The sequence below is a fragment of the Cryptomeria japonica genome, chromosome 11 (assembly GCF_030272615.1).
Source record: "Cryptomeria japonica chromosome 11, Sugi_1.0, whole genome shotgun sequence".
Classification (NCBI taxonomy): domain Eukaryota; kingdom Viridiplantae; phylum Streptophyta; class Pinopsida; order Cupressales; family Cupressaceae; genus Cryptomeria; species Cryptomeria japonica.
In genome coordinates, this window is record NC_081415.1 from 509,656,167 (window position 1) to 509,680,588 (window position 24,422).

The 24,422-nt window shown below is 37.4% G+C and overlaps 1 protein-coding gene across 1 annotated transcript in view; it reads left to right on the top strand.

The window, feature by feature from the left end:
* LOC131034553 (uncharacterized) overlaps positions 1 to 24,422 on the top strand; it is a 400,008-nt gene that overhangs the window by 122,256 nt on the left and 253,330 nt on the right. The window contains exons 8-11 of the mRNA XM_057966103.2: positions 9,716 to 9,827; positions 9,949 to 10,045; positions 10,230 to 10,314; positions 11,886 to 12,175. Coding sequence (XP_057822086.2) covers positions 9,716 to 9,827; positions 9,949 to 10,045; positions 10,230 to 10,314; positions 11,886 to 12,175 — 584 coding nt within the window. The remainder of the gene's footprint in view (positions 1 to 9,715; positions 9,828 to 9,948; positions 10,046 to 10,229; positions 10,315 to 11,885; positions 12,176 to 24,422) is intronic.

The following is a 24,422-nucleotide window of genomic DNA, read 5'->3' on the forward strand; positions in this document are numbered from 1 at the left end:
TCCTGCCAAAAACTACTTATAAATTTGCTGTCCTTGTCACTAACTATAGTCCGAGGTAACCCATGAAGTCTGAAAACCTCCCGAAAGAAAAGATCTGCAACTTGAACTACGAAATAGGTAGCCGAGATCGAAAAGAAATGGGCAAACTTCGTAAGCCGATCAACAACCACGTATATACAATCTCTGCTGTGAACTCTAGGCAATCCAATAATGAAGTCCATCGATAAGCATTCCCACTTCCTATCAGGAATGGGAAGTGGCTGGAGTAGTCCTGCTGGATAGGTATGTTCTTGCTTGTTCTTTTGACAAACATGACACTCTGACATATTGAAGAACATCGGATTTGAGCCCCTTCCAGGTTAAACGGTCCCTGATCTGCCTATATGTCCTATAATAACCTGGATGTCCTGCCATGGGAGAATCGTGCAAGGCCCTCAGAATCCTGTTCTTCATTTCTAATCCGGGTACTAAAAATACCCTTCCTTTGTAAATGATGAGATCATTTACAATGGAGCACCTACTGTCCTGCACTGTACCATCCATGATGCTAGAAGCTCATGAGTCCTTAGCATACTCTGCTGAAATCAAATGCCTCCAATCCTCCATAATCTTAATCATAGCACTCAAATGTGCCCTGCGAGACAATGCATAAGCAACGATATTATTCTTCCCTTTGACATAAGTGATGTCAAAGTCATACACCTGCAACTTACTAACCCACTTCTGATGGCGATCATTCATATCACGCCGACCAAGGAAATGTTTCAAGATATTGTGGTCCGTTTTGATGCTGAATTTGGAGCCCACCAAGTACTGCCTGAACTTGGCGAATGCGTGCATTATGGCCAACATCTCCTTGTGTAGTGCATTGCCTTGTCCTATCTTATTTGTAGGTTCTTGGTGGGAAGATTTTGGTGGAAATACCCAAAATTTGCAAAGGCTAGCTCTTGAAATTTTGTCCCAATCTTGTAGTGCTTCTGGCTGTGAGCGCAATTGGAGTTTGTTTGATGCCATTCACACAAAGAAGTGTAATAAGTTGACTCAAAAACGCCTCAATGATCTTGTATTTGTGCAATATAACCTTTGACTTCGCACAAGAAAGGTGCAGGACCAACTAGATGAACTCATTGATTTGGATGACATTGATCCCTACAGTGATTGGACCGTGCAAGATGATGATCATGATGCCTCCTTATTTACAGAGGATGAGATTGTTGATTTTGAGAGGCAAGCTATGGAGTATTTGGCTGCAACAAAAGCAGAGGAGATTGGATTGAATGATATTGATATGGTAGAGGAGGAGCCACTACCACCTACTGGCATGGTGGAGCCACAGGCACAGTCTTCTACACCTAGCAAGGAGCCAGATTCGAGTGCGAGGACCATACCTTCTACCTCCCATTATTTCTCTAGGGCGGGGAAGAGGAAGATGTAAAAACTTATAATGTCTAAGTTATCTAGATATGAAATTTTTAATGATGATTTTCCAATACAATCATCATAAATTCATAATAGTTATTAGTTAGTATCTAGCTTTTGCATCTAATTCTACTATCTGACTCCATATGATGATGCCATTTTGTGATCCATGTATTAAATGATCAAATTTGATAGAAAACACTTACTTTTTTTGGGCTGCTTTAATAAATTTTTTAATTGAATTTGGCAAAAAAAAAAAAAGTGTTTCTATAAGAAATTTTAGTACTTTTTAATTTGCCAAGTTTTTGCGGAGTCAAAAAAATTGGGCTTGCCGAGTACTCTCCGATTCCGAGTGTGCGATCTATGATTCAACTGTCTCCCTTATTCATATATTTTAATCTTTTATTCAAAAATATATGTATTGCTTCTAATTAGTGCGAGAAATTGAGTATAGCTTAACCCAAAAGGGAAAAATTAAGAAGATAATCAATCACACCTTTGATCTAATGCAAAAAATCTCCTACTTAATTGAGACATTTCAAGTATGCCTAAAATGGTAAAAAATAAGAAAACTAATCATAAATTACAAACTTTTGTTGGGATTAAGAGGCCCATGATGATACACTTCTAAGATTGCCAGAGGAGTAAACTATCATCTCCATTCAAGTTCTTTTGTTGATTTTCAATACAACCATCTCCCCTAGCTAATACTTATGAGTTGTGATCCTCTATTTGAAGGATCTTTGAGGTCTTTATGTAAATGTGGTGCTCAATTGAATAAGAGTGCTTTGGGTCTTTCCCAACCTGTTGTGTCTAAGATCCAGAAAATGTTCGCCATAAGATCCAGAAAATGCTCGCCAATCTTTGTTTGAATGGATCTTCTTGATTCATCGTTATATGTTCACATGGAAGGAGTGTAGTGGATTTCACTATTGTGTTCGAGGCTGAAGTGATTTGTCAATTCGATACTTTGCTAGTTTTATCGGATTTAGATTGTGTTGGTGTACGTTTTATCATCTACGAAACATTAGAATAAGATACCCAAAGGTATTCTATCCTCCTCTGAAAAATGACTACTGATTCCAAGGTCTATATGTGCGAACAAGCGACTTTAGTAGGATAGCTACTTGGGTAGTGTATGCTGAAAATCTCAAGGGGGGCTTACGTTTACGAATGTCTTTCAAGCTTCTGGACTTAGATAGATTTATCAATTTCAGGTCTCTCTCTTTTTGGATTTTCCGGGATTTAGACTTTCAAAAAGGAGAAAACGGGATAAGGTTAAGAAAGCTGATCTAAACCTATGAATTCTGGAGATGGTATTAACTAGGTGTTCTCGAGAAACCGCACTTTGCTTTGCCACCCTAAGGACAACTACACAGAGTAGGTGCAATCTTCAATGGGTTGTGCTTATAATCGAAGTTCTGGCATACATAGGGGATAGGCTCATACTAACTTTGCATAGTGAAATGAAAATCATCCATTCATCAAAAGTATGAGCAAAGATACACCGTTAATTAATACTTATCAAATCCTTCATTCAACTCTAACAACTTTGAAAGCAAATCTAAACTAACTTCTAATTAATGTGTTGAGGAAATTGAAACCGTGCCAATCACTCAAATAACAGAGGTTACAAAGCCTTAAGAGAAAGCGCACATGCAATCTAGTATTTGAAAAATGACCTTCACGCAACAATATATCAAAAACCTCACACTCTCCAAATGAGAGGAGGTAGCCTTATATAGTTTTTCATAAAATAATGAACGACCGAGATCAAATATTGATCAAGGGCCTAGATTGAAAGCTACAAACCTTAATCAGGGTTTCTCAAAACTCTATCAGTTTAGGCAAATAAAAGAGTGACATGTGGAACAACTACTATTATCACTGAGGTGAGTGTCTAGTTTCCCTTTTTGCAGATTCAATGTATCTAGACACAATGAGTCGAACCTCTTCCATAGTGACACTTGGCAAGTTACTAATCTGGAAGTCGACGACATCCACATCATCAGTACACGTGGCGAGGATGCACTCCCACTCAACTGCCTAGGCAAGAAAGTTTTCGTCAATGAGGAGAAAACTCGCAATTCTTGAGAGATCCCTTTTATCAATCATCCCCGAGACTTTGAAAAAGCTCGACCGAATTCTGGCTCCTAGGTTCTCTGCCAACAGGTGTTTTTCTCGCATGCCCTCTCTTTGCCAAATTTCTGATGCCACATGGAACACTTTAATTAAAATTTCTCTAACATTCTTCTCAATCTGAAAACACTTATTCTCACATTTCTTCAGTTTTTCAATCTTGGTGACCAAAGCTCAATACCAAGTGTTAAAATCATACTTATCCCCAGCCTGGACAACACTTGCATCTATCAAGTCTTGCTTTGACAGACCTCGAATAATCCTCAATTGTGGAAGTATTTCATCTTGGATTTCTTCAATATCCTCCCAATTCGCATCCAAGTCCGGAATTTTGCTGACTAATGAAGAAGCCGACTTATGTGCTGATACCAAATTTTCCACAAGTATATCAGCCCATATCGAAGCATCTGAGGTCCATTCCTTAACTTGCCCAAATGTGCCCTTCATGGCCTCATAATCTTTCATCGACTCCTGCGGAAGAGGCTGCAGAGGGGAAACCGGTATCTCATGATTAAGTGGCTTAGTTAGATGGAGAACATATTTTCTCCATTGCTGATTCTCTTCCTCAACCTTAATTCTTTTCTCCTTTTCCTTGGCTAGTCTTGCTTTGAGGGCATTGCAAGAATCATCAAAATATTGGATCTCTTGAGCTTGAGTAGGCTTACCCAACTCTATTGTAGTGATCTTATAATCTTCTGGAGCAACATCACTCTGGGTCTTTCCTTCCTCCGGTTCAGCTATTTGAACCATTCTGAACCCTGCACTATCCCTCTGAATCAAAGAGTATTTTCTAGCTGGCTTAGGTGGTTTAATCACAACTGGTTCTTTCACCTTCGCCAAAAATGTTGTAGTATTCTCTTCTGAGTGGGTCTCATTAGGAACGTTAGCCCTTATCCTTTCTGTCAAGCAATCAGGAATGGTTGATTGCTCCTCAGTATTTTTATCAAATCCACCATCTATTTCTCTAGGCCCAATAACTATACCATCAAGAAAAACTGTTGGAGGCTCAACTTGTTCCTTGGCTGGATTTTGGATGCCTTCTCTCATTATCTCTTCAACCGAAGGAGAAGGCACTCTTACTTCATTATCCTCCATATCTGTGTCCATCTTCTGTTCCTCAATAGTATTCTGGTTAGGCACAACAGATGCAGCACTCAAGGTCGAATGATCTTCATTTGATTCACGTCTTTCCCCGACGATTTTCTTTCCCTTGGCCTTTCTAGAATTTCTAGCAAGTTCCTTTCTCTTCCGGGACCCAACACTTTCTGGATTCCGATCATTGCCTGAAGAGATACCATGGTTGGAAGACATAGAGTCATCCATTCTAATCAAATCATAAGTGAAGGCAACACCTTTGGAATTTAGCTGCTTTGTCTTCTCGGATGTCCACCACTTAGAGTATTCAACCACTGTCTTCATAAGGTCTGCCAAATCCAATTTTTCCTTGTCTGCCCAATCACTCAAGGCAAGTGGCTCATTTCTTATCTTCTCGAAACCCGGTTGTTCAAGTTTAGGATTGTCTTCCACTTGATTAGTGACCCTGAATGCTTCTGTTGCTCTTACCATGCCTAGGGGAATTCTTGACCAGAATCTTCTTCTGATTTCGAAACTATCGACTGCATTAGCCCAAGAATCTTCTAAATCAGTTCCGTGTTCAAATACAATTCCTTCTACCCTTTTCATCTTATGGAACGGATCAAAGCTCCTTCTTGCCTTGTATAGGTAGAAGGGGTACCATGCCAGCTACTTTTCAGTAGTGGCAGCAACTTGTGTTGATGGACACGTCTCCAATCCATTTCCAATAGTGAGAGAAGATGCTCCTTCCTTCTTCTGCTTCTCTCTCTGAACCGCCATGAAGCTCTCCAGTTGCCTCACAACTTCTAGCAACACAACTTGGTTGGTGGGATAAATTGGGAGCTTTTAGGGAGATCCAGAAAATCCTTGAATTCTGATATAGGTGAATTTTGGGTATTGGATATACCAATACCCGAATTTGCTTATGAGGTCTTTTGACTCTTGAGAGTCTCTGATGTAATCCACCCTGCAGTGTTCGTGTGATATGCATCAAAAATGCATCATTCACCTTCTTGACATATTTTTTTTTGCCATATGTAGCTGGGGGTAACAATCGTAAACAGGAAACTGATTCTCCTTGTTTCCCACCTCTCCACTGTAGGTAAGGCCTCTATATCTATAAGTTCCAGCAAGGGAATAGAACAAATATGAACTCATGTAGAAGATTTTATCTCCCTCCAATTTTTTCAGCTGGCTGTCCAAGTTGTTGCTTATTATCTGAGCCCAGTCAATCATCTTGACTCCATTCATTATCTCATTAATGAAGGAATACATCCAAGGCTCAAATGGAGCGCCTTGGGGATTACCCATTATTCGGTTCAAAAGGACAATCATGTCTCCAATATCTTCTTTAAAATATGCCCTCACCAAGTTCTTCATTGATAGCTTAAAGGCCCCCTTTGTTGGTTTATCTAGCCATGAATGATTGATGGTGGCCTCGTACTCCTCCATGTGGTCTTGATACATTTGATTGGCCTCATCCTTGGTCACATATACAACATTATTATATTCTGGGATTCTTAATGCCTCGCTTACGGCTACATCAGTGATATTAGCCAACACTTTTCCGTCTAGTGCTACAACATCTTTACTGTCAGGGTTATAGTGCCTAGCACACTCAACTACCAACTCCGTGCACTGTATAGTAAGGAGAAAGCCAACAACATGTACGATGCCACTCTTCATCATCTTACGCGTGGTCACGGTAGGCACGAGGTTGTCTAAGCCAAACATCCTTTTCTTAAACTCCCTCAGATTGATATGTCCAAGGTTGGTATCACTGATATTCTTCCACTTCAAGTTCATCCTTGATTCAGGAGGAGCATCCTTGTCTACTTGAAACTTGATCGCGACTGAAATCTGCGAAAACATATGAAGCCTAAGTTAGAAATCGGAATTTCAATTTAAAATTTGAGGTTTTGAATGACTAAGTGGTTGAAGTTGTTTACTTCATTTTTTCATACCATTAAAATGGAGTTTTCACATGTAGAAATTTCAAAAATGATAATAAAACTCCATACTCTATATTCTGATTTTAATCCATAAACCAGGTCTGCAATAACATCAATCTCATCCAAACTTGTTTTGAAAGGCGGAAAATAAGAAAGAAGGTATGAATATTCAGTCCAAGTTGATCTTTCTTATTGAAATTTTGGGCAAATCTGCTAAAATCACCTGCAACGAACTTAGAAAACTCAGAAAATCTAATAAATCTGCCTTCAAAACCAACTTCACCTTTGATAGAATGAGAAGAAAAAGATAGGAAGATAGAAGGAACTTGATGAAAACTCAGAAAACTCGATGAATCTGCCTTCTATCGGTTGGCTTAACTCCAAAAATCTGAGAATGCTCAAGTTTAAAATGATAGTTAAACTCAGATCTTCACCAAAAATACGCCCACCCTGCAAAAAGCTTCTGAAAATGTCTTCAAACCTGCTAGATAACTCCTTCAACCTGCTCTCAACACTTAGAAATTCGAGCTCTTGTGTGTAAAAATGAAGGAAAGAATGTCTTATTTGTATTGAAGTTGGGTTTCATAATTAGAAACATGCAGATGCTCTTCCAATTCATGTTTCTAATTCGATTTCATTCTTAGATACTCATGGAGAAAGTCTCTAATTTAATTTTGAGTTGGAATGTCATCCTCATCTAGTTCGGATCTCTCACAAATGTAAGTTTCTAATTTGATTTCTAGTCTCAAAATCGATTCAATCTGCAAGATTCATCCCACAAGAAACTTTCTGTTTTCAATTCTAAGTTCGAATTCTCCAAGATCTTGCTGACATCACGCAGAATATTCTATCTTTTAACTTAGTTAGCAACCTTTGACTTATTTTGACCTCCATTGTGAGCAGGGCGGACTTTGTTGAGTTTGTCTCATCATTAATGACTTTGCCTTGTGCACTTTGCAACCATTTAGGAATCTCTTTCTTCCTCAGGTGGACTTTGCTTGTCATAGATACCTCATATGTTTTCCACCTAAGGCGGACTTTGCTTGATTTATCTCCAAGTAGGAAGGCGGATTTCAAGCCTTTCACTCTGCAATGCACACTAGTCTTAGGCGGACTTCCTTGTCTCATGCACTTGATCTTTGCAAGAGGGCGGACTTTCTCATGTTCACACATTACTTGCCATCTCCTTAGGCGGACTTTATCATCTTGTGCACCTCAAAACCTTTCTATCTAAGGCGGACTTTGGAGGAGTTGATTATACTTTTTTGCCTCACGGCGGACTTCTTAAGACTTGACACCTTTAGTATACACCATGAGGGCGGACTTTTGAGTGTTGCTACCATAAGTTGAAGGGCGGACTTTACTTGCCTTATTCTCTTGGCCTTCAGACCTTCCTCAAGGCGGACTTTGCTTGCCTTGATACCTTTGCTTACTCCTAATCTCACCTTAGGGCGGACTTTGGGAAACTTAAAAAAAACTTAACCTTTCATTGCAAGGTGGACTTTGAGAAGGTCATGATCTTAGGAGGGCGGACTTTGTGCTTTCTCCAAACACTTTCAACTTTGACAAGGCGAACTTTCTTGGGCTCCCTCTCCATCATCTTGGGGAGGACTTTGTGAGACTTATGCACCTTCACCTTGGGCAGACCTTTGGTTCATTTCTCCAAGGCTATAAAGAGTAGGGCGGACTTTTGTGAGTCTCCATCATGGGCAGACTTTTTGAGGAACCATGGATGGCGGACTTTACTAGCCTCCTTGCACCATCTCCATCAATAGGGCGGACTTTTGTCTCTCCTCCATGGCAGACTTTGGAGGGCGGACTTTTCTATCTTTATGGCACCAAGGGGGGCTGACTTCATGAAGATCATGGCCATGCTTCCCTTCCATGAGGGCGGACTTTGAGAATCTCCTGTCACAACATTAAACACCATTAGCCAGACTTAGAAATATTTGGAAAACTTTAAAATTTAATAACTTCTTCCATTTTTGCCAGATTAACATGATATTTGAAATCCACACTCAGGGAACCCATCCGAAGCGTCATGACCCCTAAAATATAGGAACTTAGTTTTTTGGGTCAAAACTTGAAAGTTTTCGATCGTGATAGATGCAAGTCAGTGGTGTAAACCCTAGGTCCCCACTTTGAAAAAGCAAAAAGCAGACATCCCTAAAAAATAGGGAAAACTTTCTTAAAATATCCATCTCGGGGATCGAGCTAAAAATGCCAAAAACGAAACTTGCTAAAAAATAGAAAAAAGCAAAAAAGCAAACTTTCCAAAAATAGAAAGTTGTCCGAATTCGCTCAAATCAATTGCGTTCTTCGTCCTTTGGTGTTTTTGGGCACTTTGACGGTGTCTAGACTCTGTTATCACTTGGTTTGCAAAAACTGATTTTCAATCCTTAAGACTCGAACCGTTCAAAACTTGATAGAACTGAGAAAAACTGAAGCGGAAGGCCACGGGACACTAACAAAAACCCTAGAAAGCAGGAAAGGAGAGGGTCCCCATTCTCAATGGGGTGATGTGTGAAAAAAGGTCACAACAGATTGCTTTGAGGAAAGCAAATTGTCCTCACCTTTTTTCTTTATAATATTTTAGTTAGTTTATTAGAGATACTTTGAGTGCTTGGAAGAATGCTTAAGTTGTTGATGATTTGGATTCCAGCTTGTAATCTGGAAGGCTTTGTAAACCTGTTATCCTTTGTAATCGTTCCTCTTGAAGCCTATGGTAGGGTGCTCCTTTTGTTGTTGTAAATATTATCATCTGAAATAATGGAGAAGCCTTTTCCTGCTTATCACCTTTAGTGTTATTATTAAATTTGTGATATCTTCTTTTACTTACTGTTAAGAAAAGGCAATTTGTATAGTTTTTTAAACAATTTTTTAGGACAATTTTTTTCTCAATGACTGAAAGTAAGGCAAGTTTTAAAGTACTGTTCACAGTTAATAATAAATATCACTGCATACATATGTTTGTTTAAGTATATATAATCTTCCTAATTGGTAGACGTGTTACAATGCTACTTTAATGAGGAAGCAATCTGAGTTATATTGTAGCTTGGAATTAGAGATTTCATATCTAGTTGACATTATCATAGTAGAGCCCTTACAAAATCTCTTTACTGTTTATTTAGATACAATCACAAATTGACATGATAAATAATACATATGATGAAGATGCAGCGAAGGATGAAAAATCTGGAGTAACTACGCACAAAGAATTTATTTATAAAGAACATCTTTCAGGTGCACTCAGATATCAAATTCTCCTTTTTATTTTGAATTCATTCACACTTTTATTTAGTTATTTCTTTTTATTAGATGTTGAATTCTATGTGATACTGACTAGTTTATCTGGTCAAAACAGCAAATGCAATTGAAGAGGGCATCACAAGTGGTGCTCTTCTTATTGGTATTTATCATGCCAGAAAGCAAACACCTGATGAAGGATTTGTTCGCCCTAGGTATTGCTGTAGTTAACATGATTATGTGTAATAGCTGGGAGTATAGATTCATCATGTGCTTTGTTATTTAGATATTTCCAGGATCTTTATGATTGGAGTATTAGTATTATTGTTGGCAGAATGGAATTTTTTTTTTTGTTTTTGGTCTTATCTGAGGAGCTTCTTCCTATGATGCTGCATGAAGCAATAAAGGCGAGGCATCTCTGCTTGAAATTTTAGTTCCTGGTCGAAAGCTACAAAACAGAGCATTGCATGGAGATCAAGTTGCTGTATGTTCCCTTTTATTTCCTATCAAGAAGGTCCTTTTTTGTGTTCATGATGTTTAGGTTCTCTTAGCTCTAAATCATTAGTAATTGACCAGGAGACAAGAACCATCTGTTTTTGTTGAACTGACTACTTTACTGAATTCAGTTCTTCCACTAGTACACTTGATGTAGAAAATGGGAGGAAATACAGATAAATGAATCAGAATATTCATCTGCAGAAAATACATGTAGCATAGTTCAAAAACTTTTGATTTGGCAAAACTTGGCAGATCCAATTTTCACTTGGATTTGGTGACTTGGCAAAAACTCAAAAGGGAATTCAATATCAAAAGTGCCAGACTATTTTGTTTCATGGGTGGGCAGATGGTAGAAGCTGCATAGTTATTAAATTCAAATTTCTTGCTGCCATCCACTTTCAGAAATTTCCTTTGTTGTGGTCTTTTCATCCACACCATCTAAACTAATGTAATGAACCTTGTTGCTTATTTGGACAGCTTCTAACAATGTCACCATTCATTTGATTGCTGATATTGATTTATTGGGTAGTCATTCACTCTCTCTCTCTCTTTCTCTGTATGTGCCATAGCCTCTTTGACTTTAGCTCTACCAACCACCTCCTTGTTGCCATTTTTTGGATGGCTTGTATTTTGTTGGCTTTTGTATCTCTGGTTTTGTGGCCAACACTAGCAACTCTTTCTCAATCATATTTTTCAAATTATATGGGCGATCTTTCATTTTGTACCCCTTTGTACGTCATATCAAAATTGATAATCTTGACAATTTGCATGTGTGTGTACCTTCTTCGCAACATGTCGTGCACAAGAATTCCTTCTTATCTCTTTTTCATGAGTTTTTTGAACATTCTTATGATGTCTTCAATTGGTAAATCATTCTTTGTTTACCATGTATTATGTATAATTTCTGTTGCTATCTCATTAGCATCATTCAGCAATTCAAGTTCTTTCTTTAAAGGCTTTTCTCAACATTTTCTATTGTTTTATGTTATTCTTGTCCTCTTGTATTATGTATAATTTCTGTTGCTATCTCATTAGCATCATTCAGCAATTCAAGTTCTTTCTTTAAAGGCTTTTCTCAACATTTTCTATTGTTTTATGTTATTCACAATACCTTGCAAGCTTGCAAGATGTGATTTGTACTGATGTCCTTGATCATTGTCCTCATACTCCTTTCCAGAATGTACCACGTGTTAATTTATTCATTTTATTCCATTATCTTATTCTGAAAAAGAAGTTCTTTTTGGGTGTGCCATAGGCTTTGATAACTTCCACAGGCAACAAAATATTTTTTATCACCACTGAAACATATATGGATTAGGTTCAGGTTACCCTGTGGCACAAGATTCAATGTGTAATGAGTAGCCAGGTCTTTTACCACTTCTGCTCTGATTAAGAATTGATGATGTGCACAGTCATAATACATTACTAGCCTTTCTTTACTAGCTTTTCTTTAAACCTGGTACTGATCTAAACAAATTTATGTCTTTTGGGACTTAAATTATTTTTATGCATAATATTAAATGTCTATACTAAGAGTGTGTTATTGTACAATTTCAGGTTCGTGTTATCTCATCTGGAAGTGCAGAAAAACAGAAATCTATGCCACCAGACTATGGGTCTACTATTGGGGATATAGTCTACAATGATAATAATGACAATACTGGCTATGGATTTCAAGAAAGTCTTAATATGATTGAGGATGAAGGAGGTGAAGACCTTTCATCCAATAAGAGGCATGGTGTAATAATGGGTGAAATTGTTGGCATTGTACAGAGGGCCCAAAGAGATTATGTGGCATGCTTGGATGAAACTGAAGAGTCAGCTGCTTCGCAATTGAGCTCTAAAAGGTAAGTGCTTTCTTTTGAATTTGAGGGTTCTTGGCAAAGCACTTCTCCTTTCTTCCTGTTGCACTGAATTCTAAATAAAGAAACTTAGAATGAGTGTACAAGACATAGTATTTCGATGAGAAACAGTGTTCAAGGATCATTGTTTATTTTGATCGACTTCTCTTGTACCATATATCTGTTATTTTTTCATTGTTAAAAAACTATGCAATTTAGGTTTTCCCTTATTTTTCATTATTGTTCAGCTTTTGTTTAGTTATGTTTATATACAACTGTGACAAAATTGGATATTATTATCATATGAAAGGGTACTATCCATCACCATTAGCAGTAAACATTTTTGATGCAAAATGATATAAATGGAGATGAAGAACATTTCGAGAATATGGATTCTCCTTGGGTGTTCTTGTTGCTGAGTAGTGATTGCTTATTCTCAAATTTTCCAGGTTTTCTGGACTGTCTAGAGTGATCTTCATCCTTGTTCCATTTCAACTTTGGGTTAAGCTTGAGATAATTTGTCACTTCCATGGATCTTAAGGTAGCATCAAGTGTTCGGTAACAAAGTAAAGGTCTGGATCAGAATAGTTCATCCAAAAAACTTTAATTCAGATGTTTTCTTGTTATTCAATCTCTCTAATCTCCTTGTAATAATACCATATCCCGTTTAGGGGCTATTTGGGAAAATGTTGGCCCCCTTAAACTATTCTGAAGTCCTGATATTCCCTGGCACCACTCAGGAGTTCGAGCATTCAAAAACCTGTCTATGATCTTCTGGTAGTTTTGTTTTAAAATTCTTTATTATTTAAAGGCTAGTTATGCAGAACCTTGTATTTAAAATATTGGAAAATTTCTTGGATCCGATTGCATTTTGAAATTTTGTTCTTGCTAGTATATCTTATCAACTAAGCTAGGAGAAGCACCATCATGATATTAATCATGCCAATCTAAAGTTTCATGAATGATCTATGGAGGACCCTAGAATAGATTCACGAGTTGTTACTATAACTCACTTTCATTTTAATTTCACACATATTATTATACTTACCAGTTTGAACTAACATGGTTTCTAACACCCCCCTTAGTGTGAAAATGGAGAGAAAGTACAACACATGAATTGGAAACAAAATCATATGTCTACGCATACTTTTAGATCTGCATATTGCTAGTTGGGTCTTGTTGCACATGATGAGTTATATACGAGAACTTATTCTCTCACTTCCAGTGAACTCATCACTGACCGACCATACTTCCACGAAGTTTGACAGTAAGAGGATCTCTATAGTCAGCCGCTCTCTTATACCTTCTCCTCTTTTCAAACTTAAACACTTTCAATTTCAGTAAGCCGAACCATTGTGGCTTATGATCTTGATTCAAACGAAAGGCTCCTCTCATCAACCTTCATGGTTTTCATATAGGTCTACCATGGACTTGGACACAAATAGGAACACACTCATCTGTTCACTTGATATGGTTTGCATTACAAAGTAAATGGAAATACACAATTACAAATCATAATGATATAAATTACTTGCATCATATTGAAAATGATATAGCTTTATTATCATTTGTTAGATATAAAATGAGTACAAGATATCAAAAGCGGTCCCTGACTATGAATAAAAAGTACACTTATATAGTAGACCGATGTTGGATAGGGCTACCAACCATCGACAACTGCTAACCGACAACTAATAACCGATTGGGGACTAGCACACAACTACAAAATGTAATTATATATTACATAGTTGACTATAACATATTTATTTCATTCCTTACTGACTACATCAATCCCCCCAAAAAGAAAGTGCTATTCTAGATGACGCAAACAAAATTTGGAGCTGTCCACTACGAAACTAAAGAAAATGCTACTGAGAAGAGGGAGGATGAGAAGATGTTCCTAGATGCAAGGAGGATGTTGGTGTGGATGTAGTAGAGGTAGTTGGTGAAGTCTTTGAAGATGCTGATTGGCCACTAGCTCACGCTCCTGAGCTGCCTTCACCATGTGAGCACCCTCCATCAGTTGGTTTATTGTCTTCTCCAACTCTTACTCCTCTTGTAACTTGCATTCTCGCTTTGCTATTTGCATGTCCTGTTCAGCTAGTTGCCTGTCTTGCTCAACTAATTGTGTCTTTTATTTAGTGAGCTGCCAGTCTCGTTTGGCAAACTGTGTGTCTCGCTCAACCACGGTCACCTCCAAGGCTGCCAACAGTGCATGCTCTACTGCCTTAAGCTGATCTAACTGCTCTTGAGACTTTCAGATATGATAGGCCAACAACCTGTGTGTGTATAGCATCCAGTAGAATCCTGATGGCATGATGTGTCATATAGAATGCTTGGTGCTTTGGGCACAAGAACTTTTGATTCCTCTTAGACAACACACTTGCCTAATTACAGGCCTTCTGTATGCTTAACCCGATCATAAGGTCGACCATCCATATCGCTATGTCAGATGTTATACTCGCGCCAGTTAATCAACACTTAATCAAATCTAAAATACACATCCATTCACGGGCGACAAGGAAGTTCTTTTTGAGTCCTCTATTGCCCACACTACAAATTATGTCTCTCTCTTACTTGGTAAGATCCAACTGACAAAATTGCTTGAATAGTGACTCCTTGTGTTGGTGTGTAATCTTTGTAGTTGGCTTACCCACCGATGCTCCCTTGGTAGGTATCCCAAACAGCTTGGTGAATTCTTCTAGCCAGAAGGATATTGGCACCTGGCAGCACCTGTAGTCAATAACTGACTTGTGAGAGTGTTGGTTATGGTGCTCTATCATGGTTCATAGATAGGGTTTGAAGTCTCCTGAGTTGAAAAATAGAAGCGGGGCCGTCTTGGGAACCTGTGCGTGCCAAAGTGCTACTTTCAGCATATGGTCATCCTGTGTTCCCTGCCACAATGTTCTACATTCGCTTCCACATAGACTCTCCCAATTGATTGTATCTGCTGTAATGGTGTTGTCATCTTTTCTTTTAGCCATCTTCCCCAATGCAATGCGGGGTTTGTAAGGTGCTGGCCTCTTCTCATTATTATTGCTTGTAATGTCCCCGATTGAAAAATTCCTATTTTTTATCCTGAGACAACCATTCAGTCGTAACGTGAGAACTGCCATATAAAATTTACCCAAACTGGAAACATTTCATTATGATATCTAATTTAAAATTTTAAGGATAGTTCAAAAGAAAAGACTTATCTTGCTGTCTCAAGCATGGAAAATTGATGAATATGCAAAGGGGATCTTTATTGTCTGTGTCTAATCTTGGCCCTTAAATGTAGGCAACAACGATTCTAGATATTGCTTAGAATGGTGTGAGGATCTGTGGTTTCTTATATGTCCCTATTTATCTGCAGAGGTATATGATTATATCATTCACAGTGATATGCTGCTGTCTCTGACGTGACGTATCTGCTTGCAAGAATGATTATTATGGTGCAATACTGATGGGACCAACTCAGATATAATTCTGCTTGGTGAATGCTCCCCGATCACAGGCCCACGGTCTTGCTCAACCTGAGCTCCCCTAAACTAGAATGAGAACCTCCTTCTTGAAGGATTATGCCTGCCTCTTTATACTTTGCACTGTGAGTGGAAAGTCGCAAGGATGAGACACGTCTCGTGTCTCTTGTTGATCATTTCCCTTCATAATTATTAATCACACTCATTAGTTAGATTCTTGTACTCTTAATTAGTTACTTAAGATAATCGCACCTTTACTGTTATAATCGGTGTCCTTCATATCTTATTTAACGACTACCGATGATTTTATGTGTTCATTGAAAGCCATTCATCACGTGGACTTGCTGTTAACAGAAGAATTCTTAATGGTATCAATCTTTGCTTTCACTGTTTGTCCATAAACCAATTATTATGTAAGACTTAGTCCAATCTTATATACGATACTTGAATACTATGTTAGATATCTCTGCGACCCTTATCTATTCTTTATTCTTGCGTCATAGTCTTCCTTAATCTGATCAGACGTCTTGTTGATATGTCATCCCTCTGCACAGTGAGCAAGAAACAATTAGGATGATGACTATCCTTCAATGTTTGACTCTGATATCAATCACCATCTTATGGGGATATTCTCGGCACTCTTTATTCAATACTGATTTAGGATATCATTGCAGAGGTCTTCACTTCAATTAACCCACTTCCGCATGACTTCTCCATCTGAATTCGATTTTCTTTTATTGCTGGTGTTACTTGTATCGTTCTTCATTTCTCTATTGCGATCATAGATTATGTGAATGAATTTCAATATTTAATTAAACTTATTAAATTGTCTACTGACCCTTATTGATCTGAGGTTTTTAATGGGGACATGACATTGCTTGTATCCATAAGTAAAAATTGCACTCCTGACTATGCAAAAAAAAACTATAAATATACAACTCCTTTTGAGAAAATAGTTATGATAATCGTATGTAAAATGTTGTACTTCGAAATGATACAAGGATTGTATGGTGGAAAAAGACTGTGTAGGTTACTTAAAAAAAGGCAAGAATAGTGAGGGAGGCTGTACACTCCAATAAAAAATCCGTACGCCCAAACCAGGAAGTTGTATGTTGTAATGTCCCCTTTTTAACCATTTACCTTTTTTAGAAGTTAGTCCATGACTTTGGTCCCCATAGGCTAACATGGTGATTAAGGGACACTCTTCAGAGGGTGTTCTATGGCTCTTCAACTGACCTTTTGGTGCTTTTCTCAGTGTCCTTCAGCTCATTGTCCTATTTTATTTGTGGTGTGCCTTTTGGAGATCATTTAGGACACTTTGATTTACACTTACTTCTTTTAGCAAGTCACTTGGATGTTTTGCTCATAGATAGTATTTATAGTATGTCACCGGGGTGGTGAGTTGGCATCATATCCATATTTGGAAAGTGGATGGATTAGTCTCATAAATTGTTATTGGCATTTATTGGAGTTCAATGATTTAATTTAATTTATTAAAGTCTTATCAAGCATTGACTTTAATATTATTAATTATATTAAATGACTTTATGAGGAGGGCTTATAAAGGGTTAAAAGAGTTAAATATATTAATCTCATAAAGTGATTAGTTAAAAGCCAATACATGGAGATATAAGGTGAATATAAAAATTAATTCATAAGTGACTTTATGTTAATAAAAAAATATTATTCATGAAACCTCACAGGCTGGTAGGAAAACCAGCTTTGATACCACAAGATCCCCTAAGAAATCGTTCCAAAATTTTCACTTTAACTTCTCAATAATTTTGTCAAGCAGTTTCAGATTTGCCAAAGATGGATGTTGCTCAGAATGAAAGGCTTAATGCAGAAAATAGAAATTCTGATTAACCATATTCCTTTCAATAACAACAGAAATATATAAAATTGAATTGATTTGTAGATACTAATACTCAAAAATTTACATATATCAATCTGGAACAGAGTTTGCTGCAATTAGAAAATAAACATTGTGCATCTTATAATCTACATTTAGCTCTTACTTTTGAAAGTACAGAAACTTTTAATGTTCAATGTTTTGAAATCTGGAAAAATGTCTGCAACGAAGACATCACAAATTTCACTGAACACCAACAGTTAAAACTCATGTGAAATCTGATTTGACTCTGCCAAGCACCAGCTAGGGAGGAATCTTTCAGCCCCCAAACTCATCTTCCCAAGAGGGTTTGTGTCCTCAAGAGGCTGAGATGGAACAAGTTCCAATCTCTAAAACCACAAAGGTTTCAATCCAAGAGATAGAATAAACTCAGCATGCCCAAATAAGCGTTCACATGCTCTTTTATAACCTTCTAGGAAACTATTCAAATCCACTCTTTCAGCTCCGTTTTCACTTCATTTTTTCCTTTCTTTTTGATTTCTCACTTTTGTTTGGGAAATAATAAAGTGGCCCTTATTAACATCATAAAAACTGGTCACTTAGAACTTAGGAATTAATGACCTTATCCAATAATTAAGACATAATTTTAATTATTTAATTATATTTTTAGGCCATATAAAAGGGGACATTACAGTAGCTTAGAAGAACCTCTAGAGAATGTGTCAAGGTGGTGCTGGTGTGACTAACTAGATGATTGAACCTTGCAATAGATTCTTTCGTAGGCCCATTATCATTGTTTTGACCACTTAGAGTTGTGCAAACAAAATATGACTATCCTCAGCTGGTTTTAAGTGCGTAAATTTTTTCTCATGCATAGATTCCAAATTATGGATTGATTTGATGGAAAGACAATGAAAATAATCTGCTGCAACACCTACCAAAGTTTGTACAAACAAGAGAATGACAACATGTTCACGGACTACCTCCAAAATACCACATATTGCTATGAAAGTTGGCTAGCATCATAAGAGAATTTTGGAAGCATTGTTTCTTGATTTGGAAGGAAGATCATGATGTCTCGTAAGTTTCAAAGGACCATTGTTATTTTCCCATGGCATGGATGAGGCTGATTTTCTAGAAAACTTGCCCTTTGAGTTAACTCCTGAGTTAGGAGCAGATTTTTCATGAGAAAAGTCACTAGTCGATAAGTTTTTCATGATTTTTAAAACTATGGTACAACCTTTTGAATAATCCTAAATCTGGGTCACTTTTCCCACAGTCAAAACTTCAGACCTTACATATAGTAGGCTAACCAACTGCTCTTCTCTATGGTGGCGTTTAAAGTTTGTAATGTGTCACTAAATGCTGAGTTGCTGTAATGATCCCTTCTTTGATTGAGGCGAATCGGTAAGACCTGTAGCCTAATTGTATTCCTCTAAGTTGCCGGTTCTGGTTCAAGCTTGAGATTGGGTTCAAGGTTCAGGTTCGTGGGTTTGGCCATTTGGGGGGGGGGGGCGCTTTGGGTTCTTTAGTACAAAAGCATATAAAAATAAAAAATATTTACATATATGCAACAGTAGTTAAGGTCAAAATACACCACTATGCTAATAGTCAAATAACATAGCAAAATACACCACCATATTAATAGTCAAAACTCGATTTTCATGATGTATATTAAAGTTTTAGTTCAAATAACATATCAAAATAGTAAATACAACACCATATTAATGTTTTAGTTAAAAAATAATAATGTCAAGCTACAACAACCAGCCATCACTAATCAAATATCATATGGGTCATCAAAAATATCATCTTCCTCTTCGATATGCTATGGTAAATTAGATGAACCACAAACAGTGTTACTGGCACTGGCACTCGCATCAGCATTGGAAGCAGTACTAGCATGGTCAGTTTCGTGATCACTAGGTAGCTCATGGTCATCATCAACTCCAAGTGCATCAAGGCGAGAAACTGTATCATCCAACTCGGCATGCTCTGGATTAATATACCACTACTTTGTCTCCTATTGTTTGTAGGTATTTTGTTTGTATGTGAGGAGCTGCAAGTTTGAATGTACCAAGACCAAGTCCTTTGTCTTTTTGGAGTCTAGTCTTTTGCACTTTATTGAGTGTATGGAGTATGTGCTTGAATTCCTCTCACATGAAGATGAACTAGCAACCTATCAAGATCTTGAAATTAGAGAGTCAAGAGTTATAAATAGAATTAAAATATAAGATATAAACAAGATAAAGATTTTTTATTAATCACTGAGAACTTGTGAAAGTTTTGATGGCAGTAGGTTGTAGGTGTTTCTAGGCTTCTCCATGGAAGTACCACCAACTATGAGTAGGAACGCTATTGTTGTCCCAAAGAGCTTCAAGACCACAATCATTTGCGCTTTAAAAAATCATGAATTCAGCCCTCACCTTTGGCTGTGTTTTCCCTCGAGGGGTGTGTGTTTCGATAGTACAGATGAGTACATAAATGTAGTAAATATGACAACATATAGCAATGCAAGTAAACAGAAGAACTCAGATGTATGTATTCATTAATGTCAAATGCCAGTACATTCACAACATCACTTTGTTCCACAATAACTTCACACTGAAATAGGAAACCAAGTACATATATATAGGTGTCGGTGTAGGTTGTCCGGTGCCAACTGCCGACAACCGTCACGTAACCACCGACACTTAACACTCGTAACGTTCTAATTACAATATGACATAATTACCCGGCAACAGGTTGTAGGTCTTGGGGAAAGAGTGTACGAAGGGTTGCCTTGTACCCTTGAGCAACCTTAGGATCTTTATATGGGGCAACTCTTGTGCTAGTAAGGAGCTATTGACCATAATACTTTAGACTCAATGCAAAGGCAAGGAGATGCAATGGAGTGGTCATTTTGTTCCATCTCTCCACAATGATTTGTTGTAATTGTTTGAAGAATATTTCTTTTGGATCATTCCCTTTTTTATTTATGATGACTTTTATCTCCTCAATCATTGAGTCCATGCCATCATATACCTCACCCAAACAAGGCCTATCCATGTCAGTGTAGCGGATCATTCTCAATATAGGCTCAGTGAGTTTTAGGAGGTACTCAACACGATCCCACCAAGAGTCATCTAGTATCGTTCTCTTAATGTTTGCTGCCCTTGTAGTGCTAGATTGCCTCTATATGCCCCAATTAGGGCTGATTACCATGCTAGCTAGTGCCTCACGAACCTTCACAAGTCATCTCAATACAAGTGTGGAGGCAAAACGGGTCTCCTCAACCTATTTCAAAATCAAAATAAGAAAAAATTAAAATAATAAAATTCAATTAAAAAGTTTACTAAACATATTCATTATTTAATTAAATTTAAAATTAACTTATCTTCAGCAACTCCAATCTTGAGAATTGTCTAAATATGCCTTGTGACATATGGTGGTTGGTGATAAACATATGGATCTCCGCGGCATCAGCATACACCTCTTTGATTGATTCACTTTTGTTGCCAATTTTTTTCACCATTAGAATGAGTGAGTGGACACAAGGTGTTGAAAAAATGTGTTGATAGCGCTCCTCAATCAATAACCCTATAGCCCTACAATTTTTGGCATTGTTTGTTACCACTTGAACAACATTTTGAGGGCCAACTTCCTCAATGGCTTGGAAAAGAATGTCAGAAATAAATGGACCGTCCTTCACCTATCCTTCACAATCAAATGCTCTCAAAAACATTGCCCCTATAGGGGACACTGCAATAACGTTGATCAATGGGGGATTTCTTGATCTTTCCATCCATCAGATATGATGGACACCCTTATTTCAGTCCATGAGTCCTTGATGGGCTTCAAGGAGTCCTCTACAGGTTTCACCTCTTTCTCCAATAATGAAGTATTCACCTTCTCATAACCTGGGCCCCTGAACCCCTTTGGAGCCTCATTAATTGATCTCACCGTTTTTTGCCAATAAGGTGAGTGAACAACATTAAATGCCATCCGTTAGCATAGATGCATCTAGCTATGTCTTGATCGGCAATCTGTCTACCCGCATTGTGAAATGATGTTTCCAACGGTCCCTTCGCTCTCTTATGTAATTGTATAGGTTGTTGATGAGGTATAGACAAGAGTGGATGGCCCTCCATATGTTGTAATATCCCCTAATGGGACCCTTTTTTATTCTGGCCTAGAATCACAATTTTAGTGTATAGTAAATACAACAGAGGAACACTTTTATCAACTAAAGCTTGGTCTGGAACCTGCACAACAGGTTAGTCAACGCTTCCATTATGTTATGATAGATCATGTATTCAACATTATTTATATATTGCCCAGTTTATATGAAGGATTCAACAACCCTTTCTCTCCCTACACCTATTTCCATTATGGAGCTCAAGGAGAATCACACAGTGCCTCGAGTCTATCCCTCTCCAACAAGCCCAAGAGCACCAAGGACCTCGTCAACTTGGCCTTTTGGCCCACACTCAGGATTGGTGTACCTGCTGGAGCCTAGTGCTCTTGGTTCCTTGTATTCTCCCTCCATAATTGGATGGTGAGATTGAAAGGTATTACAGACTCCATGTAATTTACTTAATCGTCATATGAACAGTTAGTGATAGAAAGGCATTCTTACATTGTCATACATATTGCTGTCTATATTAATATTACTATTAAATTCTGCATAAGAACATTATCAGGCGTCATATATTAAGCATATCCCCATGCATACCACCAAGAACAAGGATGTTACTGCCTGTAACTTAATAACAGTTCTGATCTGATAGGTCACACCTCTTCATCATGTATGCCCTTTGGCAAGAGACAACCTTTCATCATTAGCACCCTTTGAAAGAGTGCAACTCTTCATTATTTCCACCCTTTGAAAGGGACACAACCTTTCACTATCAGATCTGCACTTCTTATTTGAATCAGGTCTGCACTTCTTATTTAAATCAGATCTGCACTTCTGATTCCCAAATTATCCCCCGCTCAAATGAGGTTCTCTTCTCCCTTTTATATCTCATGTTTGAGGGAGTCACAACTTTTCATTCCATGTCTTTTGACCATTCATTAACTTAATTAAATTTTAATTATATTTAATTATGTTCTTTTATATTTTAATTTTAATTTAATTTTTATTCTTTTGCCTTTTAATTTTTTATTTATTGTTATTTACCATTAAATTCTATTTCAAAGTGGGGACATTACATATGTTCAAGATTGGAAGTTGATGGAGAGGCCATTGATCCTTTCTTAGTCCTACTCTTTGTCAAAGGATGAGAAGGTTCTTTCCCAGCTGCTTCATTTGCTTTTGCTTGCTCTTCAATATATCCCATTACGATTTCCTGTGCAAGAAGGCCTTTACCTTTTGGCTTTCCTGGACAAAATTTGATGCCTTTTTGAGGGATAAAGAAAAAATGTGCTTCTCGATTGTATGACATATTATATGGTTCTTTGCAATGAGAAGAAATCAAAAGAAAATCTCCTCCACCTAGAAGTTGTTCTACCATTTCTACATATTTCCAAAGGGGAGAGTTTGGGTCCATCTTAAAACGGGGTTCGTTTCCTAGCACTAGAAACACTTGCCATTCTATGAACGAAAATGAAAAAAATAAAACAAAGTAGAGAGTTCATTTCAACTTGTAAATCAAATGTAAGGAATTTTTTTTTAAGAAAATCAAACCTACCTCTTTTGTTGAAATCTTCCTCTTCAATGTGTTTGAGAACGAATCTATGCTTGCAATTGCATAGGAGTAGCACAGAACCAGCTAGGAAAAAGCAACGATTGATCTTCAACTCTCCTTTTGCAATGGCAAGAAAAAAATGAAGTTCAGCAATGGAGCAAAGAAGTTTTGTTTTTCATTCTATTGTGCAAAAATGAAATAACTTTTACCTTTTGGGTGTTTTAAGAGGTCAAATTAGGGTTGGGGGGGTTGGATTTGCCTTTTTGGCAAAGAGAACACTTTAAAAATGTTAAAAAAATTGAGTTTTTAACTGGATTCTTGATGGTGTCCTTCACCCGGGCGATATTCTGCTCGGGTTCTCAATGGGTTCGCAAGGCCGAACCCACAGGCTGTGGGCCGGACCTTGTCCGAACCAATAGGGAACTAGATCAGGACCTGGGGGTTTCCCCTGCAGAACCCAGTATCCTAGGTATTCCTCATAGGCTAAAGGGAAGATTTGTAGGGGAATAATATAATAATGATTTTTTAAGTGTTAAAAAATGCCTAATATTGAAGAGGGACATTTAATTTATTATTGTTACTTTGGGCTTAAAAACAAATAAAAATATTGAATATTCAAATAAGAAAAATTAATTACCTGAAAATTAATTAATAATTAGAAAGAAAAAAAGAGAAATATTCAAAATAAAATATAAATTAATTTTTAATTATTTTTTAGGGGTGGCTGAAAAAAGTACACAAAATATTGGAGAAGAAACAATTCATTCTCATTGCACAATTTTCAGAAACCCTTTTGTGGAGCTCAAGTTCAAGTTCAGCTTTCTTTATCTTGAGGACGAAAACCGTCATCAGATCTTTGAGAATTGGAGGATGAAAATATTCCGGTTTCATGAGTTGGCTTCATTCAAAAGTCAAAATTCAGGCTTAGAGATATTTACAGGTTTTTCTGATTTTTGATTATAGGTAACATAATTGTTTGTTTTAGCAAATCTGATTCATCTTAAATAAATTAATATGAGCTGTCAATGCATTGACTCAACCATAGAAAAGCAGAAATAAAAATGAAAAAATAAAAAGCCAATAAATATTGGCTGCAATACACCAACTGAGGAGGAAGGATTGAAGGGAATATCTCATCTTTACTGCCAGCCACCCGCCAAGATCTCCATCTAAAATCTTTTAAAAGCCAGTGTAGCACTTTAATGTAGGGAGAAAGGTCTGCTTGAAGATTCAGAAGTTTATATTGGATTTTAAGGTAGGTGTACTTTACA